Consider the following 25216-nt stretch of genomic DNA (forward strand, 5'->3'; position numbering starts at 1 on the left):
TATGGAATCTCGTGCTATTAGGAATCGAGTAGCGAACACTTTAACAATAAGAAGGCTACTGTAACAAATTCACTCATTCAATTTGTTCATATTGGCGTAAATATATAGATACAAAAATATAAATGATTTGCAAACTGTAAGAAATATATTTGTGATTGAATGTTGGAAAAAACCTAGAGTTAATGTGTGAATTTGAATTCTTACATTGGAATTTTATGTATACTAACCATAATATTGAATTTATTTTGGATAGTCATTTCTCTAATTATTATGCTTGTCTGTAATTTATTATACGAGGTACTATTAATTAATAGCAATTAAAAACTTGATGATTTTAAAAGGTGTATATTTACAATAAATACTTTACAAAAATACAAATTAATGACTAGATAGATACAATAACAGCAGGATATTTTTTACGATTTTCACTTTACAATCCTTCATACTGAACTTAAATTTCACACCAAATTTAATAAGAAAATGGAAAATACAAAAAATACATAAGTACTTAAATATAATTATCATAAAAATGGCCTATAAAATAATACTATATTAAACTTAGTATATTAAATAGAACATTCGATTTGATTGAAAGATCAGATAAAATACAGTCTAATCTTAAAAAGATCATTTAAAATGAAGACTTTACATATCTTATAAAGACAGATTAAGAACATTGTACCAATTTTGAATTAAAATCAACAATTGTAGTTTATAACACCTGAACAAATAGTAGAGGTTTTCAGACAAGCATCTGTTAACATACTCACAATTTTGTCCATGTATTCATTATTACTTATTCGAATGTGAAAAAAATAAGGAAACCAAAGTTGCTCTTTTTATATATATCAACTATAACATGCTTCCAAAACACCAAATAAAACACTGTAAGAATATTTCATTAAGTTGTAATGTTGATGATTTTTGTTGTATTGTATTATTAAATTAAAATGTTCATCTATCGTTTTGTTAACATGTTGGTTCTCGCTATGCATTTGTAGAGTTTATATAGAGTATGTGATGAGAAGTCTTATTTAAGGTGGGTTGAGAAACGATACATTTGAATAAAAAAATTGCGAGTTGTTAGTCAGTTTTTCAATTAAAAGCCCAGTGGTTAACGCATTTTCACTGAAATTCTATATGAAAAATGGCTAAATGGGAATAAGTAAAGATATAAAGAGATGAAGTTTCTGCCAAAATAATTTTTCTCAACTACTTTAGATATGATTACAACTTTGTATTAGACAAAAAAGATTCCAAATAATTTTTGAGAAGTAAATTCTCCAACAAAATTAACACATAGTTAGTTTTTTTGCTAAGTGTTGCCTTATGTATAAGAAGATTAAATATAATTAATTAAATAATAATTAAATAGCATAAGATTTTTTTTCAACACGTAGCTATTTGCCAATAAATGCAAAAATTTTTGTTTCATTTAAACTCTTCCCAACAAATCTCACCTAAAATACGATTGTAGGTTTTTTTATTTACTGAAGAGATCCAAGTGGTGTATTCTTAACTGTTTAGTTCAATTGCAACTTGCAGTCTATTGTGAATTCTAGTGTGATTATGAAAAATTTGGAAGTACTTCGTAAAGGCCGAAACATGGGTCCTTCAACAGAAATCTCCTGATTTCGATTTTGATTTGAATTTGAAAGCTCTATTTACACTAGTAATTTCTTTTATTAAAACTAGTATTTATGAACGTAACGTTATTTGAAAGTCGAAGTTCAAACCATTATATCTGTATACCCAGTGTGACACAATGTTCTCAGCATAATAATAATGGCTAACATCTGTCAGCTGATAATTCCTACTTTTGTTGCTGCCGAAAATTTCTACCTGAAATACAAAGTTATAAAATAAGAAATGGTTTATTTTAAAATAATTTTGTCTCAGATGGCGTTAAACGGAAAAGGCTTATTAAAAGTGTATTTGATTTATTTAGTACGATGCAGAGAATCAAGAAGGTTTCAAAAGACAGGAAGAAATAGAAGATCAGAAGGACATAACTGAAAGAGATTTTCAGGTTCACAGGCACATTGTTGATTTATTAGAACCACAAGACGTGCCCTTCACACTCATTTTCGAAAAATAAAAACAATAATCTTGATGCATGATAATGCTTGAATGCATATCACAAGAATTTGTCCAAAATTAACTTCGGAATCCCAACAGTTCTGTTTTCAATCCAATAGTGCATCTGTGGGATGTAATTAATAGTATGAGCTTTAGTAGTTCTGGCTTACAATTTACATAAGCTGTCTCTCAAACTTGATCAAATATGGAATGTTCTTGATTAAAATGGAATGAGAGATGAGATTATAAGTATGCCTGGTAATTAATATATTAAACTATAAAGACCAGGGTTGAAAAGTTTTGAAACAAAAAAAAATAGTAAAGTAGTAGTAGTAAAGCCATTTGAAAAGAATATTATAAAAATGAAAGGAAAAATAATTTACAGGCGAATTCATATCGGGAAGAGGATGGGGGTGAGTTTTTGAGGGTAAAAACCGGTTTATCTCGATTTCCGGCAAAACTATAAATCCTATAGAAAAAGTTTAATACCAAAGTTGTAACTAATAAAAAGATTTATAACTTTTGTTTTAATACCTTTTTCAAATAACCTCAAAATTTATGTGAAAAATTTAAAAAACAAAGTTTTCAGTATTTATTTTCATCTTTTACAAAAAACTTTTTTCATAGAAAATGTGGTGAAAACTAACCTTTCATGTCCCCAAATACTACTGTAATTTATTTGATTTGAAATATATATTTTTCAACATTGTTTTGCCTTAATATCTAAAAAGCACCCTAATTTTCAATTAAAATTCTCCCCTCAAAATATCAGCTTTTTTTAAAAAGTCGGTGAGTTTTTTATTCGTTGTAATCTCTACTTTCTGATGGTGTAAAAAAATATTACCAACACCATGGTAAATTTTCTCAGAAAAGGCAAAAAACGAAAAAAATCGCATCTGAAAATTTTCAATTTTATAATTTATTCAAATTTTACATCCTAATTAAACGAAAGATGTAAGATTTCATGTAATATTGATAAACATAAGTAATTAGAGTTGAAGATTTTAATAAATATGTAAAAATTGTACATAATTATTAAAAAAAATTTCGAATCCAAATTTTTTCCGTTTCTTTGCCTTTTCTGAGAAACCATAGTGATGGCAATATTGTTTTATACCATCAGCAAATAGAGATTCCAATGAAAAAAAAACTTTTTAAAAAAAGCTAATATTTTGACAGAAGAATTTTCGATTAAAAATTAGATTGCCTTTTCAAGATTAATTCAAAATAAGGTGAAAAAATTAATATTTCAAAACAAATAAATTGTAGTGTATTTGGGACTTAAAAAGGTAAGTTTTCATCAAGTTTCGTGGGAAAAAATGTTTTTTGTAAAAGCTGAAAATAAAAATAAAAAAAATGGTTATTTCAATTTTTCACATAGATTTTGAAGTTATTGTTGTAGATCTTTTTATTACCTTTGTACAATTTTGCTATTCATTTTTACTTTATAGATCTTGTAGTTTTGTCGGAACTCGGAACTAACCGTTTTTTGCCCTTATAAACTCACCCCTTTCCCCTTTTTATTATTTTTAAAGGTTTTATCCTAGTTTTAGTTAAGATCCCTCCATGCCCTACAATTGGGGATTAAATAAAAAAATCAAATCCATTTTGATATTGGTGAAATTTTAATTCAATTTTTGATCAAAATGATTACGAGATATTTTAAGATAAAAAAAAAATTGTGCGTCAATTTTGTTGGAAAATGTAGTTAAGAGAGATCTGATAAAAAACCTTAATCCGAATAATATTTGACTATTTTTGTGTACATATAACGTTATCATTTTTTTAAATTCACTGGTCAAATTTAGTTATAAAATATTTGTAATTTTCAAAACTTTGAAGCTAAAATCCTAAAATGAAACAATATTTCCTATTCTGCCACTTGCTATGTATTTAATGTAAATATTTTGAGAATCAAGATATTATCCTATGGTGAAACTGCTTTATTATCTAGTATGAGAAAACGTCATAAGCTTTGAGAAGGTTCACAAAAGATATATTTGCAGTGCTATTTCTATATGAATTGCGCAAATACAGAATCTCTCCTGCCAAACGCAAATAGCAGATACTAGATATGATTTTATGTCCATCCAAACTTATTTCTGCATTAACCAAAACTTTCATACAGTTTTGTATAAACCTGCAGTAATAATTTGTTGATTATAAACCCGCGTTTTTTATTGCCGACACTAACATTCATAATTATAAATAAATTAAAAATTCTGGATTGAAATCAAAAATTCATCATAACAGGTTTATACAAGATTTACACAAGAAATTTTTAGGTAGTGGTTTAAAAAAACAAACTCAACACTACCTTTCTCAAAGCACTCAGGTTTCTTTTAGATTTAGAGAAAATATGGCCAACAAGATACTTATATGACTAAGAGTGTTATCTATCTAAAGAGATGTTTAACACTAATATCCCCACATACCGCGTTCTTTCACTTTCAAATTTCGCGAGCGTCATTATCTTGTCCGCAGCGTTGCCACATATAAGTAACATGGTACATTTTTCTCAATTATTCACCTTTTATTCTTATTATAATCTTTGAAGTTTCAAATGAAATAAAGAATAAACTTGGACGTCCCATAAGCATCAATGGAAAAAGAAAAAAAAATTAATGTTAATATCTTTTTTGAGTTCCCTGTAGACCTCTGAAAATTTAACTGGTTGATTATCTTATAATAATATACTAATATTCCAAGTTGCATTAAATTCTGATTGCAAATTCTGCAGTACTACCTTAAATACAGTTCTTCAGAGACTTTTGTGGGCTGTTAACAAAAATCCAAATATTTATCTGTATTATTTATGTTTAAAGTGAAGTAATTTGTCTGTGTAATCATTGAAAGACACTACCTCCTTTGAGAGGAGCTTTTACTTAAAGATGGTTTAATAGTTTAGATGAACAAAGAATCACATCTAGTATCTATAGTTTGACATAAAGGTTTCTAGATATCCTGTATAGTTAATATGGTCCGTTTAGATCAATCTGAACGATAATTTCGAATAAATCACAGATAAACTAAGCCTGATACACATGTACCAATAGAATGATAAAATTGTGCGCGAGCAACTTTCGACATACTACAATCTAGAGTTATTAATACCTTTTCCATTGAAAAATGTGGAGAAAATGATCATTTATTAACACAGAAACCTAACAATTTTAATATTTATCATCTATTCACAGTTATTCGTTCATAACAGATCTTGGAAATTTCACGTTTTCTAAATAATAGAAGCATATTTTATAAATTATGAAACATGTAAGGTGGACTAATATAAATGTGAGCGAAGTTGCATTCGCGAGGCTCTTTTTTTAGATTCTAAGATTATAGTCTTTGATTGTAATCGTGGTCATATTTAAGAGAAACTTTTTGTGAAACCTCAAATAAAAAAAAATTTTTAAATTTGTGACATTCTTTGTCACTGTAAATTATTTATCAATATTAATATCATAATGTAGTATGTCAAGATGCAGGCAAAGGTACAAATATAAGTATATAATTATCCTTACAGTAACACAAGTCAAATCTTTCACTTCTGACAATCCTCCAAAAACCAACAGTTGACAGATGTTAATTAAATACCTCGCATTATCAAAAATTCTCAAAACCAAACTTCTAACGACAACTGTCAAAAACATGTAGTTGATGTAACGACTACCAATACCTATACTTTTTCACACAATTATTGCCCAAATCTATAACAATGACATGATGATCATTTGTAACTGCTACTCCACTAGGCCTTTTGAGTTTGGCGTCATGAGAATCGATTAAATGATTTATATTGTTTTCAGTTAGTGAGAGAAGTTGAACATAAGTGCGGCCTTTTTGTTCCGTTCTTGTCAGAAGCACCTTGTTGTCGCAATCTATGGAAATACCACCATATCTACCTTTACCTAAAAAAATATTTATATTCTATTAAATAATCACATGTTAACAAAATCCATAGTAGAAGTTTACTATTTAATAAAATTCTAAGTCAAGTTTTACTAATGAAGATTTAAAATTGAATCACAACAACCCTTCATATTATATTGTACCAGAGATATAAATTGCACTAGTTTTCAATAAACATACACATTTTTCTGATATTATACATTTTCTTTTAGCTACAGTCTCCGTTAGTAATGCTCTATTTTTAAGGTAAAATCTATAGCACCATGACTTATTATTGAACTTCAGTTTACTCTTTTATTTTGATTTATCTATACCAAACAGTGTGATTGTGAGTCTGATGTAGTAGTTAATAGTGTGTTTAGTATGAATATCATGAACAATCCCAGATATGCCAACTTACTCAAATTATTAGCTCTAATATTTTCTTTCTACTAATTTCGTATAATTTTCTATATTACATCTATTTATTTTAATTTTGTACAAATTACCTTTCCCTTCATCATAAATAACTTCCATGAAATCTCCTTTAGCTGAAAACATTTGTACCCTCGAATCAGCCACAACTATTTCACCCAATGGACCAACTGCTACTGAGGAGATTAAATTGAATGTGCCTTTCTTTCCAACCTGAAACAAAAAGAAAGGACATTAAAGAATTTATAATATATATTCCTTTTATGGAGCTATTATTAATTCTTTTATAAACTATTTTAACATTTTAAGTCCTAGGTAAGGACCTAAGAGATGCGTTATCATGGATACAGGTCCACATTCCATAATTTATTTTAGAGCGCTCGTTAAAAAGTGAAATGAGGTTAGAAATAGTTAATAGTAGTAGATTATGGTGGAAAGGAAAATGAGATGGGATGAGAAAAAGGAAAAAGCTAATAGTACAAACGATTGAATTGAGGAAAATATTTGCAAGAGTTAAAAATTCCAGAAAATCTTTAGCCGTAGTTATTTTGATGTCTATACTTTTTAAAAATGTTAGTTTGAATACCTGAAATAATATTTTGCCTTCCCCATCGAATACGTAAACACAATTCATTCCATTATCCGCTATAAGAATATGACCATAGTTTTTATCCACTGCTATATCTATAGGTTCTTGAAAAGCATTGTAAGTAAAAGATTTTATAGTTTCACCGTCTGTTGTCATTTCAGTTATGAATTTCGTTCTCCAGTTTATTACTATCAGACCATCATTAGATATATCAATGCCTATAAAAAATTAAATGTTATATAGTGTTCCCCAAGAATTTGCTTGATCTGATCTTAGAAACTTACCTGTACAACTTCTTCCTAATAAACCTTCATTAGTGACATGCTTCATAAATTCCAGCTTATCATTCAAAACTTTGATCCTTGAATTACCAGTATCCAAGACATAAACAATTTGATCTTTCTCATCGATTGCTACTGCTACAGGTTGCATAAACTCATCTTTACCACTACCTCTTGAACCATATATACATACAGGATTGTTGTGATCGCTTACATCGAAATAAAGCGGATTATCCTTTATAGGACGATTTATCACAGATATTTTGATACCATATCTACCAGACTTTGGTGCCCTGAAGTACAATTTGTAAGTACCGTCATCACAATCTTCCACTCTTACAGGATAAGTTTCGTCTGAAGATGATGGGTTTATACTAAAAAAAAATACAATATGAAACCAGTATTTCGACTATTTAATGAATAAAATGTTCACCTTTCTTCGGCAGTCGCCATGAGTAATTCAGCTTCAACGGGATCCCCTCCGTTCTTCCTTTCATTTCCGTGATAATCTACGGTAATGAGCGTAACATAATTTTCTATACCAGCTATAGTATTTCCTTCCAATTTAGCAGTACAAAGTCTAGGGAAAGTGGTACTAGTTCGAACTTTCCCCAGAACGCTCAAATGTTGCTGAATTTGTTCGAAGCTGTCGTTAAGATCGAAATCGCAGGTAAGAAAAGCGTTTTCACGTGGTTCACTTAAAGCTACAGTAGAATCTAATTTTTCTGATAGGATTTCAATTCGTTGCGTTATATTTCTTACTTCTACTTGATATTGGAGACCTTGACATTCCTGCTCTACCTGTAGAAATATATGTAATTTTATCCCGGTAATCAATTAGTGAAATAGATACAATCGCAGTTGTTTAAGATCTTTAATAAAATTATTTTGTTATTAGTTAGGATACTGGATGGTATGTATCTTTAAACCCCTATAAAAAACTTTAAAAAATGAAAAAATATTAATGAGAGGTGTATTATATGCAGGGTTGTTCAGGGTCTAATGTTTGAATGTCTTAAAATAATTCTTAATAATATTTTGTGTAATTATACCAAAAACTCAATTACTTTTGAGTAAATGTTTCTTTAAAGTATCAAGACTAAGCTATGACTTAGTTACTTTATTTTTTGGTAAAAGTTGATTGGAATCTTGATTCAAAAAAGTATGTTGGATAATGAAAATTATTTATGTTCTATTTTGTGTTATATTTTGAAAAATAGAGTAGGGTAACTAACTATCTAGTTGTACAAATTAATATTAACTTTGGAATTTCAACTGTTATATTTGTTTCTGTACAATTAGTGATTTTTTTATGAATTATTTTGTTTTTTATGATATACAGGGTTTTCAGGGATTTGATGCCAAAATTACGTGAGTGAATAGATGGTGTGTGACATAAAAAAATTTCTTATGCGACCCCTCGTTTCTGAGTTATAGGCATTTAAAGTAGAAAAATCAGAACTTATATTTAAGTATATTTTCTAAATTATACATTCGAACATTATGAATTTTCAATGGATGATTAATGAATAAACAATTCTACATCACTATCCGAAGGCCAGGGGAGGCTCATGCTCAATGGTTAACAATTTAACAAGTTATTGTATTAACAAGTTAATACAAGTTAAGTTAGCAAAAATGAATTTTTCAATCCTTGTTTAACTCGATAAAATTTATTGTTTAGCAGATATGTAGATTTATAAATCGTGGTGCATGTGAAGGAAACCATTCGACATAAAGAGACATTCTGAAGAAAATTATCATAAATTGTAATTATTTATTGAAAATACTTACAGAAGGAGGTATTAAAACAGAATCAAACATTTATAATTGAACTTCATACTGTCGAAAATCGTGTTACTTATATAAAAAAAATTGAAAAGTAGAGAAATTTAGTTGGTTAGCCTACAACTTATCAAATAAAAAAACTATAATAAACGTTCCAAGTAGGCACCTTGCACCCTCACACTTCTGGAGTCTATGGAGGATATTTCTTTGAAGTTTGAACAGTATTTCAAGATTCTACCTAATAGCGTCACAATGGAAGTTTATTCTATCGATCATTTCTTTCCTTGTTTTTACCATTGTTGCATATACCAAGCTTTTAAGATATCCCCCCAAAAAAATTAATCCATTGTATTTAATGCAGGGGAACGTGTAAAGCCACGCAAATGGACCTCCCCGTCCAATCCAACTATTAGAAAAAATGTTATTAAGATGATTTTTTACATCATTTAGCAATTGGAAAGGGGCTCCATCGTGCATGAACCACATGTCTCTACGAATGTTTATTAGTGAGGGTTTTCATTTGCCCTTAAATGTAAATTATGAGAATTAATAAAACCGTCTCGTGTGAAACTAGTTTCATCAGTAAACAGTACTTTTCCAACAAATGTATTATCAACTCGTTGTTTATCTAGAAGCCAACGAGTGTAAACCAATCTTACTGAATAATTCTCTACTTCCATGGCATGTACTTTTCTGGATGTGAATAAATTGTAGTGACATTATAGGAGCTTTTTTGTTTTTATTGGATAAATTGTAGGCTAACCAACTAAATTTTTCTAAATTTCAACTTTTTCCTCATGTAAGTAACATGATTGTGTTTTAATACCTCCTGTAAGTATTTTCAATAAAATATTTATTATAATTTTCCTCAGAATGTCTCTTTATGGTAAACAGTTTCCTTGACATGTACAAGGATCTTTAAATCCTACATATCATACATAACAAATTTGAATACCTTATTTTTTTCATTTTCTATTAAAGTATGCTGTTCTTCTAAGACACGTTTCTTTTCAGTACAAATAGCCGTGACACTGTCAATGACTTCTTGCTTCCTTTGATCCATTAGTGTCTGTATCTGTTGGAATGTTTCATTGATTTTGTCTAAACAGGTGTCTTTGGCCGTTTCGAGCCTTCTCAATTCTGCACTGACACCTTCTTGAGCTTGAGACAACTGAACAAAAAATAATTGAATTTATAATAGGCTATGAATATTAGCTAGTTTTTTTTTTAATACTAAAATAACAAATAAATCAATGTAGAAGATGTTCGTTACAATATTATGAATATATATTATAAAAATAAATTCTTACCTTAGAAATACACTCATTGGCTTTATACAACAGAATTTCAGACATTCTTTTGATAGCTATAGAAAACGGTATGATGGTATGTTCGCAGCTGGTGGTAGCATCATTATGGGACCCTCCGGTACAGAGTGTACAAAACACAGTATCACAAGTTTCACAAAATAACAATTCCTGATTTATATGTACGGAACATTTTGGTATGACCTCCCTTCTTTGTCTCGACATTAGATCCAAAAGTTGATTAACTAAAAACGAGGGTGGAAGAGCTGATACTCCTCCACGAGGGATATGAATTAATTCTCGACATATTGGACATCGGAATGTGCCCGTGTCTCGCGTCTGGGAGGCTGCTATCCTAGTTAAACAGTGCAAGCAAACGGTGTGAGAGCATTGAAGCAGTTTTGGAGTGTGTTCTTGGCCATCGTACATACCTGAATTAAAACAGTAACTTTTCAATAATTTTTAATTGGGAAGAAAATGGTAAACTTACATAAGCAAGTCCCGCACGTCAAAAAACTCTCATTAAAGTCTTCATAGTTGATGCTAACAGTTTCTACTAATGTCGAGTTCATACTAACCATCCTCTCTCCCAGCCTCGTCCTGCAACAACAAACATATATAAATATAGATTCTATCACTGGTTGTGGTGATACGTTAAATCGGACTCTTAATACCGTGAGATCTGACAAGGCGAAGGTTTTAGACAATAAGGGAGGAAGTACTATAATTTTCTTAATAACTGTAAAATATAAGGTTTGGTTTTCGGAATTTTTATAAAAAATTGAAAGGGCATGTACATAAATATGTGATAGACATAATATTTATTCACCATTATTCTTATGTCAATATCCGGATAGATTCTTACCTAGGTCTTTGTTGGACAGCGGCGGCCCGTGGTTAAATAAGTCGGGGTGCCAAAGTTAAGGTAAAAAAATATGCTAGCACCGAACACTCTCAACAATATTATTCTTGATTTATCAATTCGTCAATCCGAGTAATCAAATTGAAGGATCTCATTAAAAAATTAGAAATTGATAACTTACACTGCTGAATACTATCGTCGGTGTTGCAGGTTTACTGCGGTTTCCCTGCAACCTGGTGAACTGGTTCTCCAGTCAAATGGCCGACGATAGGCAATAATGTAGCTGCCGCTCTTCCCGCCTGCCCCCCTTTAAATTTAAAAAAATCAAAAAAAAATAAATAAAATTTTTCATTCTTCGATTCTTAAGTTGTTAATTAATGTTTCTCCGATGAGAATATAGATTAAATAGTTGTGGAGAAAGAACGCAGCTTTAGCGAACTCTCTTTTGAATTTCGATTTCGTCTGTCTTCATATCCTCAACAAGCACTACTGCAATTTCATTGTAATGGATATTTTTGATTAATCGTATATCGCTTGTATCTAAGTTAATAGTTGTTAAATTCTCTATAAGTTTATCGTATTGGACTTTATCTAAAGCCTTCTGAAAATCAATGAAACAGACATATAAAATTTTTGTTGTATTCTCTGCACTACACTGTAGTAGTACTGTGATAGCGAATAATACTTCTCTAGTTCCTAATCCTTCTCTAAAGCCAAACTGCGTTTCATCTGATTGTTCTTCACATTTTCGATATAGGTAATGGAATGAGTACTGATTTAAGCCAATCTTTTGGAATTACCACTGTTTTATAGATTTTGCTGAACAATTTTGTAAGATAGGTCAAGTTCCTATCGTTCAAAGCCTTCAAGCATTCTATTGGAATGTTGTCAGATCCGGCCGCTTATCTGGTTTTCGAGATTTTTATGGCATGCTCCACTTCGGACTTAAGAATACGTAGCTCTTTCGTATGTCCGCTTTTTTCTCCCGCATCATCTCGTTCTGCTGCAAATAGGCGTTTGATGTAATCTTCTCAAGTCCGTTTTTTGTCATCTTCTGTCAACTGGATCTCGCCTTCGGTGTTCCTTGTGATCATTGGTGTCTTTTTTATTGTGTTTCCAGTTAATTCCTTCAGTTTTTTTATGTAGATTGAAATAATCATGATTATTGTTCAATTCTTCCATTTCACGACAGCTCTATGCAGTCTAAGAATACCAGATTTCGCATCATATAACTTCTGGTTTTTCCACAAAGAAAAATGTGCTAAAAGAAGAACGTTTTAAAGCTATTCTTGATATTTCGGTCATGGATTCAACATTGGTATAAGTGCCATATTAGCCAAGGCGAGTACTTTATAGGAAATTAACTTTTTGTTGTTATTTTTTATCACACCTCGTAATAAACGAAACTGGAAACTGTAGGCCTATAATTGAACAACAATATGAATGGAACTGAACGGACTAGTAATTTAGGGAATTTAACGTTTTTATATGCTACATAGTGCATGAAAAAGAGCAATTATCAAATTTATCATTACAGTAAAAATAATATTAAACAATTGTATGATGCAACATTAATTGTATCCCGACAAAATGTAGTGACCTACTTTATTCGGTAATAAAAGTTAATATTAAACATGCATAATCCGATTCAAATCTATTCAAAGTTCCAAAACGTATTCGCATTTTAAAAATCAAGATCATTTATTTTTGTGTGTGTATATATTGAAACATGTGTGCTTTTGGCAACGTAAATATATGACAGATTTATGTAACGTTTTTGTTTATTTACTTTCAATATAAGAGTATTCAAGTTTACTTATAATAATAACAAGAATATATTTAAATTCGTTATTTTGTATTCAATGGTAGAAATCGTCTTTCTGACGAAAATGCCGACGATTTAAAGGATAAACAAATATAAGATACTTTTCATCACAACCTCGTCACGTTTAAATAACTCGAAGTTAAACTGGTTCGCAATAGAATACTTCGAAAGTTTCAACGAAACATCAGCAAACAATTTATGGTAAGAAAATATTTTTCGAATTGTTTATACATTGGTTTTATTACAAAAAAACTCAAGCCAAAGTTGTAAACCTTAGCATTCTCTACAAAAATTGTTTTCATGTTTTTTTCTATGAGTTACCATTCCTGAGTCACATTATACATGATATGCACATATAAGCCACGTATATACATATCAGGCAATTAAGACAAGTATAAATACCTATTTGTGTCTCAAAACAAGCTCAAAATGACGCAGAGTTGAGAAAAAAGGTAATAAAAAGTGTAAAAAGCGCTATTTTATAATTTCTATAACATATCAAATTTGAATGAAGATTAATCAAATCTTCTACAAGATAATTACTAAATTTTGTTTAACGTTGTTACTCGTATTTTTTGCAACACCGTGTATTGTGTAATTATGTTATTTAAACACTTTTTCAGTTTAATACAGTTACTTCAATAATTTGGACTTATTCAAAATTCTACAACGTAATTAAAGACACTAACAAACATATATTCCGGTAACTTATAATAAATTCTAACGCGATTTAGATGTCATTGTACGGCGTGAGAAAGAAATAACTTTCAATAATTTCTAATTGTGTTTAAAGCCGGGTTTGAGTGATACAATTTGAATAAAAAGGTAATTACATACCTATTGTATATAATAAGAAATTAGAATTATTATAATTTGTTCGAACACGGGACGTTATAATGATTTTTAACTAGCTTCAAACACCGTGGTGAAAATATTGGGATATGTTATTCATTTCATAATTGAATGATGGATTGAAATATTGGTACCCGGATAGTTGAAACGTTCGATTTGACGATTGGAATATTGTATGAGTTTACCAGAATAGAGAGAAAGTAAATAAATGCACCAAATACCAATAATTTGTTGAAAGTTCGATATTCTTTTTAATTTAATAAAATAACCATAGTAAAACCGTGAAAATATTTATCTGATATAGGATAATTCACTTATTTGCAACGACTGATAAGGAAGGAATTACATTTTTCCAATTATAGTTTGTTGACTCATTACCCGCAAACCGACAATAATCAATGAAAGCTGAAAATTGCAAATAGAAGAATGAACAGTTGTACTTCAAAAATAAATTTATTTCTTCTTTATGTGGGAGCTATGAGAAAAGGACTAGAAACAATTCTAAGCGTGCAGCTTATAGAATTATTTATAAAAGGTGTAGCCTTAAAATATGCTTTCCGGTTGAGAGAGAGGCAAAAGAATTATGAAATATACAAATGCAGAAAGAGGGTAGAGTACGAGAAAAAAGAATAAATAATATATTAGTTTAAAAGACGGACCATGATCACGGATTTCAAGGGAATGCTACAAGAGAAGAATTTGAGGAGAAATCCATAATAAAAGGAAAATAAATATCAACTTTCACAAATGGGACGGTATCAAAAAATTGAGCAAGATATGGTGTGTATGCTAAGGAACTGAATATTCAGAAGTCTGACTGAAAACTGGATATAATATCCTCCAAGCGGAAACTTACGCTACGGAGAAGATAGTTAGAATTTTAACAGGAAGTGGTGAATCAAACATGAATACAAAAATCTACATTACTGAAAAGAAAACAAAAAATATAATAAGATTTACGAAGCACCAGATCCAAAGAAATATTAGAGTGATCAGTAGACATTGTACTGTTGAAACAAGACTTCAGAAATGGGAAGTGACGACGAACAACTATTGCAAAGAGTGTAACTGAGAAGAAGAGACGATCGAGCTTCTGCTTTATTTTGACGGAAAAACGACGTCAAATACTGGGATACGGCACAGTAAATTGATTTGAAGAAATGGCAGAATAAGAAATAGAAAAAGTTTCTTCATTCTAGGTCTGCCTATAAGTAAGCTATAAGAAGGAAAAAGATAGGAATGTTGTTACGCAGTTAACTAAGTGTTCAAATTGTGGAACAAAGGGCCTCCGGTCCCCGAGAGATGTCGCATGAGGATAGCGATCTCCTAGTTTCAGCACAGCTACTAATACACCGACAAGTGCCCTCCGCTCCACTGGCGAATGTTGATAAAAACAATTGGAGTGAGTTTGTTTTATTCATAAAAGTATTTCTTAATATCTATTCAATAATATTGTTAATATTATTTCAATATCCCTATCATCATCGTCATTTAGATATAAGTTGAAATATCAAATACAGCATTTCTATCAATTCTACCACATTCCCTTTCAACATGTGTGACATATTTTCAAATCTTACACTGGATTTTAATTGACGCCACGTGTGTTCAATAGTAGGAGCCAGATGCAGTACTGCACATCCCTCAGTTTTAGCCAAAATATGATATACAGACCCTTTAACAATATTAAATACAGCTAATGTCTCTAAGGGATCATCTGTGGTATCCTAACAACGCATTTGGATTCTCTTATGAAATACTCTGATTCGTTGTTCCCTATTTGATGATAGTCATCATGAATCTACTCAAGCTTTATTTCTAGTATCATACCTATTATACAATGTCTCATCGAGAGTATAATTAAAAGATTTTCACATTCCAATAAGAAATTTTTACCACTACCTTGAACGGTAATGTAACTCCATTTTTGCTTATCTTGATGGATCTTACTTAAAACGCACGTGAGAGACAATTCTCCACACATTTTACCACACCTTAAGTTGCTTCTTAATTTTCACTTCATGTTCAGTGCATCTTGTCAGTGATTGGCTTGGCCAAGTTGACGATAATTTCATTGTCCTTGAGACCCAGAGCAGAGAAGAAAATGTCCTTTGTCACGTTTGCGTTTGTATACTCCTGATCCAGTCACGTCTCTTTTTTTGATCCATCCGTTTAGTTAAAGTTAGCATCTAAAGCCAAGACCTTATCAGAATATTATCCTCAACATTTTTTTTTCTATTTTTGTGTCGAACAGGTAGCTTCGCTCCGTATCAGATCCAGTTTAGTCTCTTCTCTATTGTCAAGAAATTATAAGAAATAAATATTTCGAATAAATCTGTATTGTATATTGGTTTTTTTTTGCTTATTTTATACAACGAATTCTAATATTAAATATAAATAGTTATTAAGCCACAGTAAAATACAACTACAAAAATTTTATTTTGTCGTAGCTAAAAATGCATGAAATCGATTTATTCTTAAATGAAAATCACGTATGCTTTGCCGAATTTATGAATAAACTATAATTTTATTTTAGGGCGTCCTAAATACTTACTGGTACTAGTTATTTGGGATTATAAACTATTTTTACAAGTACTCGATGTTTGAGGTGAAAATTAAATAATTTGGAACGAAATTCACATTATTGTATTCTATTGAAATTATGCTGTGTTCGTTCAACATGACCATTCTCATATTACAATGTTATGCGCTATACGATATCTTCATTATTCACTATTCACATTCTCTTGAAACAATGTATTCTGTGAACAATGGCTTGTAAGTCGACAGAGAGAAAATAGAATGGAATTCCACAATCCCAACATTCAAATAGTAACTAGAAACCCTGCAAGCAATTTTACATTTTACATACCGATAAAAATTCTTATTCTCACGATTCGCTATGGAGATAGAATCAACTAGGAAACCGAGGTATGTGTCAGAATTAGATTTCTCGGAAAGATATGAAATTATACCGTGAATTTTATTTGTTTTACCAAGATCTTAAACAATATTTCGATGCAAGGTAGGGGCATATGCAGAAAGAGACTTCATCGCTAAGTATTCCACGAAAGTTCACGATGAAGAACGAAATGGAAGACCACCGATTTGGATGCGATTGTCCAGAAGATCAACAATTAGTTAGCTGTTCAAATAACGGAAGTTTACTGTCTTTGATCTTGTTAAATGCATTCCTGAAGCTTCCCGTGGTACAATTGAAAGAACTTTAACCGAAACGTTGGTTTATCCCAAGGTAAATGGTCGTTAGTTTTACAAAACGCTGAGTGACGAATACAAATTTAAAAGCGTTTACTGCGCGAGCCAATTTCAAAATATTTTGATAAAGACTTAAAGAAAAGTCGAAATGTCAAGTCAAGAACATTTAGATGCATTATAACGCGGAAGTACCCAATTTTTTACTTGCTTTTAGTATAAGAATCTACTACTACCAAAACAAAAATTAAAAATTTAATTAAGTACGCGCGTACCTTTAGTCTCTGAAGACGATAACTTGGTTATTGAAACGCGCATCAGACAGTGTAATTGTGACTATTAGTGTTGTGGTGGTAAACAGTATGTTCAGTTCCATGCTACCTCTTATTAAATAATTCTAACATATTTTCCAAAAACATGCAGATTTATAAACATGATGTTTTCAATTGCTGACAGATTCCATTCAAAGTCTAACTTGCTTCAGAAAGTTATGGAAATAGGTAATTATTTCAATGTGTTGTAGTCGGACTTGTTGTAGCCGTAAAATGTCGAAATAAAAAAAAAATATCAAGTTTAAACTTATTAGTCGAAAAAGTACGTGGTTTGTTGTCTCGAACAATTTAACTAAGCAATATATCAGTAAACATAGAAAGTAGATTACTGAAAAAAGCAAATTAAATGAAATTCTTGATAATTTGTTCCATGAAAATCCATTTTGGTTAGTTGTATCTTTATTTGAAAACACAAAAAGCCCATTATGTACCGCAAAAACCTGAATCCCCAACTTTTCGCAATTTTTTTGAAAGAACAGTGAGGGTTTGACTTTATAAAAATTGTTAACGTTGCTAGTGGCAAGTTGTGGCAACTTAAATTTTACCTTCATTGAAAAAAAATCCTCTTGCTTTATGTATTAAGGACATTATTTGTAGAAATTATTTCTAATTGTCAAGGTACTACTGAGACATTTATAGTATATTTTGTACTTACGACTAGGAATAGATTCCATGACTATGAAACGTTTTCTTGAATTTCATCTTAAATGAAGAAACTTTGAGTGAGAAATATCTGTCTATAATGTAAATTGGGGCGCCACAACAGTCATCTCACAAAGTAATTGTAAACCAAAATCTAAAAGTTTATGTTTTATGACTGATTCTTATTAAATATTTTTCGTAGTACGCCCATGAATAGTTGTAAATTGTCGCGTACAAGTCTATTACTATTTTTTTATATTAAATAAGAGACGGACAGATTTTGATCAGTGAATTAGTAATTGGGTATATGTAATTAAATCAAAACACGTAGAACCGAATAAAAACCAGTAGAATATATTTTAAACTATTTTTTAACGTTATCCTTTTTTAGTTCTGTACCGTTGCAACTCTTGAATAAATTCAATGACGTGTTTAATTAATTGAACTCGTTATTGTTTTCATTACCTGGCTACTAGTTTATAGGAAGATCAACTTATTCTACAAGCTTCGTTATATTTTTTATTAAATGAGATATGAAAAAGGTTTCTACAAAAACAAATTCAACGCCCTAAAAAATTAAAAGGCGTGCAAGAAAAATTATCTTCATAGCTATAGTTCACACTTGAAATTTCACTTTATTGACTGTAGTTTGATGTAGCAATATGAAACCCAGTCATTTGAAGACACCGATAAAAACTTTGATCTGCATTTTATCTCACCCTGTATTATATTTGACGAATATCACCAAAAAATAATTATTTTTATGAATTTTGACAATCATTAAAAAGCTAAAGCTACAATAAATTATGCACACAATTTCAATACTACAAGGTGCTAAATTTGTAACTATTGTAAATATTTGCCATTTCTTGAATATACAATGCGGTCCATGTGTATGGATAACTTCAATTTTAGCATTATTATATACTATGTGAAAAAAACCTGAAACTGGTCGACTATTATACTTAAACTGACAATTTAAAGTATGGAAATATTATCCCCCTCCAGCACCCCTTCTGAATTATAAGCATCCCCTGAAAATTTTAAACAAGAAAGGGTGTCCAGACAATATTTAGGATAACGGAAGAAATCAATAAAATAACCTCTGAAGTCATACAAAATATTGTACGAGATTTCCAAATTCCTCTCGGTTATTAACAAAAAGTGAATGGTGGTCATTCTAAATATTATGTGGCATTATTTATTTATTATCTTCATTTTACGTAAAGTTTTGTGATATAGACATTATTAAAATTTTAAAAGTTGAAAATTAATTTTTTCAGTTATGATTGCACCAAATTTAAAAAACTTAAAGCACTAAAATTGAATGTATTCCATACATACCGCATTGTATAATATTTTGTAACCTTACATTGTGACTTGTGAAATAAATTTTACATTGGTAATAAAATACAGTGTGTTTTCTTGAAGAAAAAACATAACTTTGATGTCGGAAGACCCTGTATCTTTGTATTTAAGTTTAAAATATACCGTTTAAAGCTCTAATCTCAAAATATTTTTTGATATCTCGTTTTATGACGATGCCAGCAACCAATAGTTCCCACCGTTTGTTACTTACCGATAACCAAACAGCCTGGAAGGTCCAGAAGGCTATTAAATGCACTAGCTGGATGAAAACAAACAAAGTAAAACTACCAGGTTACCAGAATAAACCAATGACAAAGCAGACACCTTTGCCAGAAACTTGGTAACGGTTCCATACTTTGGACCAGAGCCCTATTGTAGCCTCATGAGATAACACACTGAACGGATAGTCAAAAAATTAGATGGAATCTTACTGGGGAAACACTCCAGCCTTAGATAACCCTTCTCTCGAAACGACATTCAACAGGGAATCGTTGTACTGACTGGAAAACTGCAAATTTTTCGAGCATGTCATGGAAACAGCAGAAATTTTCTATGCGAATGTCTTTCCCAGAATCATAGCCTCCATTAGTAGGAGTCTACGTATTTTGGAAGCAGAACTATGACATGTAGAATCTAGTACAAAATATCTTCTAGGTATAGTTGCCGAGTAGCTGAAAAGCCAAAACGACACACAAAAGATAAGATAAGAACTACCAAGAATAAGAACTACCATTACTTGTATCGATATATCGATATATTATGTGTTAGTTGTAGATAAAATATTTTATAGCGTTGGTCCTGTTATTTAATTACCACCACTTGAATAATAATAAAGCTAACGGGTTCTAATTTAGTTCTAGAAAACACACAAAGAAAATTATGAGTACAAAATATCCCGTAGTAAAGATCTTTCGCCAAAATATATTTTGTTTTTCGACCCATTGGTATACTAATTACTTTTTGTATGTTCTTACCTTGAAATATAAAAATGAATCCTTCTCAAAACGAAAGTTTTATACTTCAAATTATAATAAGTAAGGCAATAACCCTCTGGAAAATAACCGAAACAGCTTTTGTGTATAATAATTGATTTTGGCATCATACCAAAAAATTATCATCCGTTATCTGAAGCTACAATCCACAACTAAAGTGGCACAACTGTTTCGAATATGATTTATTATAATACAGAAAAAATAATTTACGGAAGAAAGTTATTCAAACATACCGTTGTTTGGTATATACAAGGGCTGCTACTTAAGTTTTGACATATGGCAACATATATGTGAATATGTCAAATTAAATCGCGATCTTTTTCGTGCGGTGATTTTCTTTCGACGTGGATTAAACTTAAAGCAAAGTGCTATTTTCCTGCATTTAATGTTATCCACCAATTCACGAACCGCATTTCCTCTGTTAAGGACTCTTTGATTCGTTTGTCTATTTACCTGTAGCTGTGAGTCATGGTACGGAAAGCGACTAAATACCATATATTTTGTTTTAGAACAGTTAATATTTAGACCCATCTCTCTTGCCACTTTGTCAATGGCGTTTAAAAGGCATTGCAGTCCATACAAGTCGTCACACAGTACAATTGTATCATCTGCGTATCTGATTGTATTTTTAAATTTACCGTTGATTTTTACTCCATTAGATAAGTTGTGTCTACCTTGCTTAAAGATCTTATCTGAATTCAAATTAAACACAAGTGGTGAGAGTATGCAGCCTTGTCTGGCTCCTCTAAAGATTTTGCATTCTTCTGTCGATTTTCCGTTGATTCGAACGTCCGCTCTTTGGCGCCAATATAATTTTTCGATTATTATTACGTCGGAACTCTTTTTTCCCTTAATATATTTATTAACTTATCGTGTTGTACTCGATCGAACGCCTTTTCGTAATCGATAAAGACTGCAAAAACATATTTCCGTTGGTCCAGGCATTTTTCTAGTAATATATTCAGTGCATTTGTTTCTGATTCTAACGTGGATGATTCTTAAGAATATTTTTATAGTGTTACTCACTACAGTGCTTTGGACGTTTTTTTGACAAAGTTATTAATTCTTATTTTAACCAGTCTTCTGGAATTTCAGCGTTTGAACAAACATGATTGAAGAATTTGACTAATATTGTCAGGTCCAGCAGCTTTCTTGTTCTTAGCCAATTTTGTAGTATGTATCTTTTTTGATTTTAGTATTTCTGGTCCTTCGTCTTCATCAAATGCCATTTTTTATTCTGATCTAGAGTCATTATATAGTTCTTTGAGGAGTTTTCTTGTTGTATATGCTAGCTACTTCTCTGACTATTTTAAACATATTGAACGTATCATGTTTGTCTTGTAACTCTCCCATTTCAATGCATTGACCTTTGGCCACTCTTATTTTTTGTTTGATTATTTATATTTTTCTGTCGTCTTCTTTGTCCATCAAATCTAGGATTTCGTCAGTCATCCATTGTTGTTTTTTGTGTCTTGAACTCGTTTTAATGTGTTTTTCTATTAAATAGTAATATAATGAAAAAATGCCTGTCAGTTCGGTTCTGCTTAGCCTATTTTTATAAACTTGATGTTGTTGAAAAGTTCTTTTGTCTAAAAATATAAAATATATGAATTCTAAACAATTTAATTAGCAACGTGAATGCTAGAGGGCGTTGTTTATAAATTTTAGGTATTGTAACTTCTCTTAACAAATTTAACTAGGAGAATAAAATTTCAAGTGGGAGTTTTACAAGTAATTTTAATTAAGGTTAAAATAGCGTGTCAACGGCAAGAGTTTTTCTTCAAACGCCCAAACGGAAATTAAAAAGTTATTTTGGACGAAGAGTTCTTACATTGACCTAACTGGAGTTATTCAAACTGTTCTCATAATAATTTTATTATTGCCGCAATATCAAAAACATTTGAAACTACGCCCTCTAGTATTCACGTTGCTAATTAAATTCGTACAAGTTAAATATTTTGTATCGTTAGACAAAAGTTCCTTCAAAAAACATCAAGTTTATAAAGATTGGCTAAGGAGAACGCACTTATAGGCATTTTTTTCATAACAAAATTCCCACTGTCCCCTACCTCTAATGTGAAGAGATAGACTAAAAGTTGTGGAATGAAAAATGTGCAGAATTTGTTAAAGAATTCGATTATCGTATATAAAGTGTCATTTAGATGGGTGAATTTTTAAAATAATTTCCCCGTGTTGTTCGGGGCCACTATTGTTATAATTTCTATTACTTGAAGCTGCAATATAATCTGTTCCAGAGATATAGCCTACGACCCTCTTCATTTCCTCACATGGTACTTAATTTTTTTCGAATAATATCGTATTTTTTTCGTAAAGTACATTCAAAAATTAAAAATTAGAAAATAACAATACAATTGAACATCATAATTTAAACAATTTTTACAAATTAAAGAAAATTTTGTAGGTTAAGTTAGGATTCCCTTTCTTCGTGCATTCTTTGTAACGTTGTGAGATTTTCACAATGATGTTATTAAAGCATAAAAATTTGAATCTTGTTAACAAAAGTAATAATACGATTAATATTAATTAATTAAATTAAAATTAAATTAATAATAAATTTTGTTTTCAACCAAAAAATGTCAAAATTTGAAACTTGGGTCTTATTTTTATATTAAATACACCGAAAAAAAAACAAAATGAAAAAAAATTCAGCCTCATTTATTTCATAATAGTTTAGTGTCAAGTTCAGGAAAATGACTGAATTTTTAATTCTGATTCTGGTTAAAAAAGTCGATTTATCCATGTATCGTTAGTTTTAATCTGAAAATATTGATAATCGATTCTCCATCAAATTAAAAAAAATTATAAACATATAATACAAAGAAGCTTGAAAAAACGAGTTAAACAGTTGTTTTTTAGTTCTCTAGACGTCATTAATAATATTTAATTACTGTTTGTTTACTTCGAAATGTGTGTGAACGTTAATTTAGTTTTTTTAAATGGGAGTTTCCGAGTATATTTAATTATTGCAAATATGTAATCCCCCCTATAACAACGTTATGAGATCCGCATAATAAGAAAAGGCGTTATATGGGAATTCTCGTATGACCGGACGTATCACAAAAATTTATAAAAATCGTACGTTTCCGAGATAGTTGAGGCTTTCCATACATACAACTCACTCTGTATTGTTTGCTTCCATTGTTCCTCTATTTATCCTGAGTCTTTGTGAACCTTATATAGATTTTTCTAGTCCCCTCCTGTATTCTATATTTTAACTGTTTACTATTCTTCTGGTATATATCTTGCTGCCTGTATTTAGTAACGTGATTCCACTACAATTTTTAGATTCTCTTGGGTTCCCCGTTATTGTGTATTGGCGTAATTATTCCCACTAGCCTATATTTTAGCGGTTCTCCTTTGTCTTAAATTTTTTTCAATATGATTTTTAATTGGTTTTCTGCTACACCTGTTTGTCCTTTAGTCTCTTTATTTTCTGCATTGTTTATATCCTTTCATTACAAATAATCTGTGGATTAATATCTTCGCCTTTTCATTATATCATATTTTTTGCAATGCCTTCTTTTGCGTCTTTTACGAGGATGTATTATTCATATCTAGTTAGCCTAGACTAGTTCCATGCATAAACAAAATATTGCGTTTCCATAGCAACGAACAACAACTTATTAGAAGTGTCAGTGTAAAAAGTAAACCCGAGTTACGCAATAAATTAAAAGAAAAAAGATGTCCACCGAAATTGTGAAAATCGACAAATTGGAGTATCGAGCCATCAACAAGTACCTGTATTTAAAAGAGTTTAGAGGTAAGCAGATTTACGATGATATACTTAATACCCTTGGTGATCAATGTCATTCGTATGCGACCGTGAAAAATTCGACTGCAAGCATCAAAAGAGGTAAATTTTCCATTGAAGATGATGACCGATCGGGAAGGCCAGTTTCTGTGTCAGTCCCCGAAAATATCGATGCAGTTCATGACATGATTTTATCAGACCGTCGAATTGGGCTAAAACGGATATCTGAGACACTGAATATTTCGTACGCACGCGTTCATCATATAATTCTCGTCAATTTGGACATGAGAAAAATTGCTGCAAAATGGATCCCCAAATGTTTGAATGTTGACTAAAAGCGTGCAAGGGTAGAAGCATCGCGTTCGCGATCTGTGCTCGATTTGAAAACGATGTAGACTTCTTAAACCGAATTGTTACCATGAATGAGACGATCCAGAAACAAAGCAACAATCGATGGAATGGCTACACTCTGCTTCTCCAAGACCTAAGAAGTTTCGTGTCCAAAAATTTGCTGGAAAGTTCTTGCCTCAGTTTTTTGGGATTGTCATGGAGTAATCATGATTGATTTTTTGGATAAGGGTAGAACAAAAACTATTCGACATTACTGGCCACTCTACGGGAAAAATTAAAGAGAAAAGACGCGGAAAGCTATCCAAAGGTGTTTTGTTTTTGCAGGACAACGCCTCTGCACACAAATCTCATGTTGCCATGCAAAAAAATCGTGATTTAGTGTTTAATTACTAGAATACCCCCGTTATTCACCAGATTTGGCTCCGTTCGGTCGTAAATTTTCTTTCAACGAGGAGGTATAAAAGCTGTGGAGGTCTGGTTTGCAGCGCAAGAAGAAACATTTTTTTTAAAAGGTCTAGAGACGTTGCAGGTTCACTGTAATAAATGTATCCAATTAAGAGGAGAATACGTTGAGTAATGAAATATTTTGACATTGAAATTTTGTTTGGCTCTATAGTAGGCTAAGAATTTTTCAATA

General features: G+C 30.8%; 1 protein-coding gene across 5 annotated transcripts in view; it reads right to left on the minus strand.

Annotated features, from left to right (window-relative positions):
• Window positions 1–329: 329 nt before the first annotated feature.
• The window catches only part of LOC130452364 (tripartite motif-containing protein 2-like), a 53450-nt gene continuing 28563 nt past the window's right edge, over window positions 330–25216 (minus strand). For 3 of the 5 annotated variants that reach the window (XM_056791576.1, XM_056791575.1, XM_056791574.1), the window contains 8 exons: window positions 10861–10970; window positions 10374–10801; window positions 10019–10234; window positions 7709–8076; window positions 7279–7649; window positions 6992–7212; window positions 6480–6618; window positions 338–5990 (listed from right to left, as the gene is read on the minus strand). In XM_056791576.1, coding sequence (XP_056647554.1) covers window positions 5749–5990; window positions 6480–6618; window positions 6992–7212; window positions 7279–7649; window positions 7709–8076; window positions 10019–10234; window positions 10374–10801; window positions 10861–10970 — 2095 coding nt within the window. In that variant the 3' untranslated portion in view covers window positions 338–5748. Of the gene's footprint in view, window positions 5991–6479; window positions 6619–6991; window positions 7213–7278; window positions 7650–7708; window positions 8077–10018; window positions 10235–10373; window positions 10802–10860; window positions 10971–25216 lie in introns of all 5 variants that reach the window. The other 2 variants (XM_056791577.1, XR_008910961.1) reach the window with 2 other exon arrangements.

The sequence above is a fragment of the Diorhabda sublineata genome, chromosome 1 (assembly GCF_026230105.1).
Source record: "Diorhabda sublineata isolate icDioSubl1.1 chromosome 1, icDioSubl1.1, whole genome shotgun sequence".
NCBI classification, from domain to species: Eukaryota; Metazoa; Arthropoda; class Insecta; order Coleoptera; family Chrysomelidae; genus Diorhabda; species Diorhabda sublineata.